The sequence below is a fragment of the Phoxinus phoxinus genome (assembly GCF_949152265.1).
Source record: "Phoxinus phoxinus genome assembly, chromosome: 6".
NCBI lineage: Eukaryota > Metazoa > Chordata > Actinopteri > Cypriniformes > Leuciscidae > Phoxinus > Phoxinus phoxinus.
The window spans coordinates 17,408,153-17,415,850 of record NC_136881.1 but is presented as its reverse complement, the minus strand read 5'-3'; the positions used below and the strand labels follow the sequence as shown (position 1 = coordinate 17,415,850).

At 38.6% G+C, this 7,698-nt stretch overlaps 1 protein-coding gene across 1 annotated transcript in view; it reads left to right on the top strand.

Annotated features, from left to right (window-relative positions):
- Window positions 1-3,933: 3,933 nt before the first annotated feature.
- Window positions 3,934-7,698, top strand: part of dchs2 (dachsous cadherin-related 2) — a gene marked incomplete at its 5' end in the record, with an annotated part of 40,825 nt that continues 37,060 nt past the window's right edge. Inside the window, 2 exons of the mRNA XM_079616155.1 lie at window positions 3,934-4,092; window positions 4,218-5,894. Coding sequence (XP_079472281.1) covers window positions 3,934-4,092; window positions 4,218-5,894 — 1,836 coding nt within the window. The remainder of the gene's footprint in view (window positions 4,093-4,217; window positions 5,895-7,698) is intronic.

Below are 7,698 nucleotides of genomic sequence, written 5' to 3'. Positions count from 1 at the left end.
GATACGGATTTTTAGCGGTATGTAGGTCCTGAATACAGCTGAGTGCGCCTTCTGAGTGCGCCTCTGAACTAGCCCGCTGATGTCAGTGGACACGGGCAGAGTATGGGTTCTTCCATGTCCTCTCGATCTCAGTATGAGATCGGGAAGAAATGAAAGGCTCACCTGAGCTAGTGGTTTTATGACCGGGGGAAAAACGCTCTCATAGCGAGCGATTTCTCCCCCAACGTGCAGCCACGGCAGCTGCAGCCTGCCCTCGGTGCGTTCCATAACACCAACCACCTCAGCATACACGGGGCAGGGTGGCTGAGAAGATTCAGGATCTATCCGATTATCACCACCCTCATCAGCCATCTCCTGTTTGTCTGGAAGAGCACTCGCTGCCAGACAAAGTTAGGATTACACTCCTCTCAAGGCGATCGGCAGGCTTCATCTGGGAACTTTCACATCCAGACTCTGACCCCTCTTCTCTCGAGATGAGGGCCAGACGAGAGCGGTGCGTTCTCAAAGAAAAACGTTCACAATTTATAGGCAGTTCCCTCGAGACCTGCCTGTGCGCGCTCTTCCTTCCCAGACAGAAAAACGCACAGTTCGTGTGTGTCACCCGGCGTCAAATATCTTGAGCACGGGTCTGCACACTTCTGAAAGCACTCGGCCTTCTCAGTGCATTTCATAATTACCTGATTTTCAAAGCGGTTACAGACAAAACAGTCCCTGAAGACGAAAAAGGTGATTGTCATGTTTGCAAGGTGCCCTTTTATACTTCCAGGTCGCACTTTAATCATTCACGCTAATGATTCACGGGCTGTCGCCGGTCAATGTGATTGCCATGATTTGATTGTGATTTCAGACACCTGTCACACCTGAGGCGTTCCCCTAGCGTCGTTCGACGCAGTGCGAGTTCCCTTTCGAAAGGGAACATGGCCCTCCAGGAGCAGGATTGGACACTGCTGAGCTAGTCAATTGGCTGGAGAGAGAAAAAACCCTGAAAACTGCATCAACTAAGGGCTAATAGTAATGTTCTGTTCTGAAAATTGAACAATAACTTCGAAAGACAACTTTTACAGTTTAACCTGTTAACTGTCAGTGTTCCGGACACTTGGTGGTATCACACTCAAAATTCATTCTGTGCAAACCGTTTTGAAAATGGATTTTGTTACCTTTTAGTGGGCTCAATTTTTGTGATATCAACTTCAAATTTGGAACACAACTTGGTTAAACATATTGCATTTTTCTAGAAAATGTATAGTCCAAATTACTTTGTAAAATATACATTTTGTACATTATGCTTTTATTTTTTTGAAGCTGCGTTTCCTTCTGCAATAAGGTGTTGAGTGTCTTCTTTAAAAAGAAACCAACCATAGGTCTGTATTCCAAAGCATTTATGAATTACCATTGTAAAAGGGCAGTGCTCAAAATTGGCAACCTATCTGTGTTTTTCTGTTGAGAGGAATTGCTTCAGCAACTTTCACAAGCAGTGTTTTGATTTTTAATGTTTTACCATGAAACAACACTGATTTTATTGTTTGATATGATAAATTGATGATATGATGGTTTGGAAATACTTGTGTTCTGTGCGCGATGGTACGATGGCCAAACCAGGAAACATCTATTTATTCAAGTGTTTGCTTAAAGAAATTGATGTTTTCAATCAATAATGTTTCAATTTGTTCGGTGTGGTAAAATGTTGCCTTGAGGCCACAAACTTTGGATACATAAATAAATGTAAATATAATGAAAATGTTTATTGATCTTGTTAAAGTGTCAAATTTTAAGCAGGAAAAAACATTACAAATAATATCCTTTTCTTCATTGATATCATATTTTGTATCATAGAGGGTTAAGTTCAGATCTATGTTAAAAAGGGGGGTTAGGTTCCAAACCTGTATGCATTTCTTTCTTCTGCTGAACACAAAATAAGATAATTTGAAGAATATTGGTAACCAAACAGTTGATGGGCCCCACTGACTACTTCCATATGGAGAGAGAGAGAGAGAAATGCTATGGAAGTCAATGGGTCCCACCAACTGTTTGGGTACAAATATTATTCAAAATATCTTCTGTGTTCAGCAGAATAAATAAATGCATACAGGTTTGGAACTTGAGCCTGAGTAAATTATGACAGAATTAAAATTTTTGGGTGAACTATCCCTTTACATTAACATGAATTACATTTAATCATTCAGCATATATTCAATATTTTGGGGAGTGGTCCATAATTACTAATAATAGGCCTTCTTGTGAACATAATGTTCAAACTTGGTAAACATGAAAAACAGAACACAACAATGATCAGCCATTTATATCAATACAAGTGACCAAGGAAGGCTGATACTAATGTTGTCCACTTGCTTTTCTCATAGGTCTTATTGTTTTATTGGTCTCATAGTTTGGCATCAGTAAACAGTTCATAGGTTCACCTAAATAAATGTTCATTTCTACAACCATGGCACACTTACAGTATCTCCAGAGTTGAATATAGGTTGGAAAGAAATCTGTGATCTCCATATATCACTAAATGCCTTTCTTTTACGGATCCTAATTATATATACCAAATACATATTTATCAGTTGGGTTGCCATGTATATATTTTTTCTATTGTAATATAATATATAGCATAACATTTTATTAAAGATATAGAGGTGTCGAACATCTGACATATCTATCAGACTGAACCCCTTAAAAAAATATGTAAAAACGGGTAGCACATCTTGACATCCTTTGACATTTCTTGGCTATCACTCCCTCCACCACACTTGGGGCTCTAGGCCCACCACACCCTGCCTAAAAGGAATCTGCAGGGTTTTAAAAATCAAATGTAAGGCTTTTTAAGATCTTTTTTAAGACCTGAACATATAAAATGAATACCTTTTGAGGGTATTCATGTTATATGTTCAGGTTTAAAAAAAAAGATCTTAAAAAGCCTTTAATTATTATGAGTGGGGTAGGACATTGTCTAACGTATTGGGGTTCTGGCCCTTAAGGTCCACTTTCCTGTAGAGTTCAGCTCCCTACAATAGTCAGGGCACTGATCAGGGTCTTGGCCATTCTATGCTGTCTTAATCACAAAATCCTTCCAGGGCACTGAAACCTTCGCTCCCTGAAAAATTCCACAATGCACCCTAAAAACCAAGGAGCATCGATGCTCACTATGTTACAGGATTTCTGCAGCGTGAAACTTAAATCCTGTGAGCCAAATCACTATAACGACACATGATGGATGTTTTTAAATATTCAATCCATTATTTTATTATATTTCATTATAAAAATACATTGCTAAACAAGTAATAGACATATCTAACACCTGTAAATTATTTACGGCTGAAATGTTGCACGTATAACAAACAAGTATTTATCATTAAATATATAACATTACAAGTCTCTCAGAAAAAAAAGGTACAAAAGCTGTCACTGATACCTTTTCAAAAGGTACACCTTTGCACCTAAAGAGTGCATATAGTTCCTCAAAAGGTAGCCTACAAATTGGTACCAAAAGTGTACATATTAGTAGGCTACCTAAACAAAACATGAACCCTTTTGAAACTGTCCCAGTGACAGCTTTTGTACCTTATTTTCTGAGAGTTATAATCATTATAATGTCAGAAAGACATCTGCTCTGCTGTTGAAACGGATTGATTAACATATAACAGTTTTACTACAAATACTATTGTTAGGCCTAATGGTTAGTGTAGCAAAACCATGGATAATTATGGTTACCATAATATAATATAATATAATATAATATAATATAATATAATATAATATAATATAATATAATATAATATAATATAATATAATATAATAATCAGGGAGGGAATTATAAAAATCTAAATGGCAGGAGGTCGGTCTTTTACACCTGCTTCAACTGCGCGTCACGTGACAGGGAGAGTATTCAGGCGCGCGTGCCGCTCGAAGACACATGCTGATCTTCTTCTCATGTGCCGCATTCACCCCTTCTTCACCGGGAGAAGGCGATTCTATATTGAACCTACACATACATACACACAGCGGAAGAATGATGGCTGGAAAGACACTGAGGAGCATTCGCCCCTGAAGAAGAGCGGTTTGAAGAGTGAACTTCAATCCGAAGCTAGAGTGCGGATACGTTGTTTCCTCGTTATAATGAATGTAACAACCTTATAGCCTTCTGATGTTTTCACATGAAGATGGAGTTTTACGTAAGGACTCTACTTCTTTTTTTCGTATTTACATTTTGTGAGGACGGTTGCGCGCAGGTGTTCAATCTCAGTCTCTCCATAGAGGAAGGTTTACCTGCAAAAACTATTGTCGGGGATTTAAGTGTTGGACTGCCGGCGCAAACCCAAATTTCTGGATTCTTTATATCTGAGAGCAAAGATTCAGATGTGTTCAGAGACTTTGAGATCGATGGAGACTCCGGGATCATCTCCACCGCCGTGGTGTTGGATCGAGAGCGCACAGATAAGTACGAGTTCGCGGCCGCCGCTTTAACAGGAGAGGTTATTAAAGTAAGCATCGAGGTGAAGGACGTGAACGATCATTCCCCTGTATTCCCTGTAAAAACAATCCATTTGAATGTGTCTGAATTAAGCCCTCCAGGAAGCCGTTTTGAGTTGGAAGGAGCTCAGGACCAGGATAAGGGTGATTATGGCACCCAGGGCTACAGAATTACAGATGGAGACATGAGGAAACTTTTTAAAGTGGAGATCCGCAGTAGTGGAGGTGGTATGTCAAATGTAGACCTTATTCTGCAAGCAAGATTAGACAGAGAAACTACAGACTTCTACAATTTCACAATTGAGGCATTTGATGGTGGTGTACCATCCAAAACAGGTCAAGTGCAAGTACATATTACTGTACTTGATGAAAATGACAACCAGCCTGTGTTCAATCAGTCAGAGTATCATGCTGTCTTATTGGAAAGCACCCCATTGATGGCACCAGTCTGCCAGGTATTTGCTACAGACCCAGATCTTGGCAGCAATGGTCGAGTCACCTATGAGATAAACCGCCGTCAAAGTGATCCAAATGAGTTATTCATTATTGATATTTCCTCCGGTATCATTAGTGTAAATAAGCTTTTGGACTATGAAAACCAGTCATTTTTTGAGCTCATTGTGACAGCGTGGGATTCTGGGATTCAGCCTGAATCCTCCAGCACATTTGTAAGTATTAAAGTACTGGATGTCAATGACAACCACCCAAATATTAGCGTCCTGTTCCTAAATGAGGCCGGAGCACCTGAAGTATCCGAAGGAGCGAGCCCCGGAGACTACGTTGCCAGGATTGCAGTCTCAGATCCAGATTTAGGAGATATCAAGAAGATTGATGTTCTTCTCCAAGGTGAGGATGGGATGTTCTCCCTCAAATCGACTGATGATTTTCTGTACGTTCTCTGTGTGGATGGCCCACTGGACCGAGAGATAAAGGACTTGTATGAACTCACTGTGACTGCCACAGATTTCGGCTCTCCTCCTCTGAGCAGTGAGATAACATTTCAGGTTCAGATAACAGATTTGAATGACAATCCACCCGTTTTTGATCAAAACATCTATGAAGAGAGCATTTCTGAGGATGTGCTTGAGGGAACAGCTCTCTTCCAAGTCAAGGCCATGGACAGAGATCTAGGAGGGGATTCTGGAATCACCTACTCTATTGTACAGTCGGAGCAGGAGCATCTGTTCAACATAGATCCAACATCAGGTCTCATTACTACTGCTGCAGGCCTAGACCATGAGCGAGAGATGGAACTGAGGTTCTTAGTGGTGGCTTCCGATGGTGGTTCTCCTTCTCTGTCCTCCACGGCCACTGTGACCATCCACGTGGTGGATGTCAATGACAATAAACCTATATTCCAACAACAGTTCTATAATGTAACCGTCAAAGAGCACACAGCTGTTGGGACATGCATCCTACAGGTATTTATTATTATGCTCCTTTTCAAGAAATTGTACTGCAGCCAGTTTGATGATGGTGATAAAAATATGCCACTATTATTTTTAAGAAAGAAAAAAAGATTTAAGTCAGTATTAGTTAACCCAGAAATAAGACAAATCTGTCATGATTTGTTCACCCTCATGTTGTTCCAAACCTGCATGACTTACTTTCTTCTAAACAAAATTAGATATTTTGAAGAATGTTGCGACCAGACTGTTTTGGTAACCATTGATCAGTATTTTGTTACAAAGCAGAAGCTGAAATTAATAAGACATAAAAAAAATAATAGGGGCTTATTATTATCACCATTATATTTGTTTTAATTTTTGGGTGAACAATTACAAACAAGCAAGAATAAAAAATGAAAACAAGTGCAATCAAAAATAAGTTGCTGAATGAAGCTGTTGCTCAACAAATAAATCATTGTAGGGATCACAATGTCAGAAGAAACACTCAGTTACTATCACAACAACAACACACACACTCACTCTCAAAACTAAGACTTTTTGTTGAGACAAAGACAACAGTGTTGCAAAATAGCCACACCACACTGTTCACTGCTTTGGCTCCCTGTGTGAAACTGTAGCCTGGCACAATTGTACATGGCATTACCAATGAAATCATGTTTGTAGTTTAAAAATGTATTGGAAACACCTACACTACTATTCAAAAATCTGGAAATATCCATGAGCTGTTTCTGCATAGTTCATCAAATAAATGCTGCCTTGGTGAGCATAAGAGAATTATTTAAAAAACATTTAAAAAAAAAAAATTTTTTAACATAGTGTAAATTGAGATCCACATCAAGCTCTTTTCATTCATTTTAATAAATATACATTCAATAAGGATCTTAAACATTTTAATTAAAGACTATTTTGTGGTCTCTCTCCAGACACCCACATTGATTATATGTCTCAAAACATTCAGAACAATTCGTTTTTCTTGACATATATTGGATTTACAGCACTGTGCAAAAGTTTTAGGCACTACAAAATTGCTGTAGAGTGAGAATGTTCAAAAACAATAGGATACATTGAATAGTTTTTGTTATATCAGTGAATTTTATAAACTAAATCATATCAATATTTGGTGTGACCACCATTTGCCTTTAAATTAGCACAAATTCTAGATTTAGCCTACTTGGTGCACATTTTTTGAGGAAGTTTGCATCCTAGAGAAGTTTCAGCAGTTCTGTAGATTTAGGCTTTAGTCTCAATTGCTTCTGTCTCTTCATGTAATCCCAGACTGACTGTGCGATGTTAAGAAAGATCAGGGCTCTGTGGATACTGTACCATCTGTTGTAGGACTCAATGTCATTACAAAATTCTCTGGATTGTTACAAAATTTGCAAGAGGAATGTTGACATCTGAAATGGATATTTCCTACTGACATGCTGAAGCAGAATATATAAATAACCATCTAAAGACAAATGTTTTGTATAAGATCTAATACAGAGTACTGTATATTGTGAGAAAATGTCATACTTGATAGGTATTTACTTTGGCCATAATTTCAGAGGATATATTTTTAGATATCTCTTTTTGATCATAGCCGCAATCAGTTTTGCGTGCAGCGAGTGTTTGTAATTTATGATCTCAGACAGTTGCAGTTTAGACTTTGACCAGAAGTCCCAGTCCTTCCACCCACCACTGAGATCATAAATGCTGTAGTATAATATCTCTTTTATGACAGAAAGGTTGAGAATGAGATCATGAGGTGCTGCTAAAGATAGGACAGAACTCATATCCTAATGATTCAGCAACAGACAACTTGTGGATGATTTAC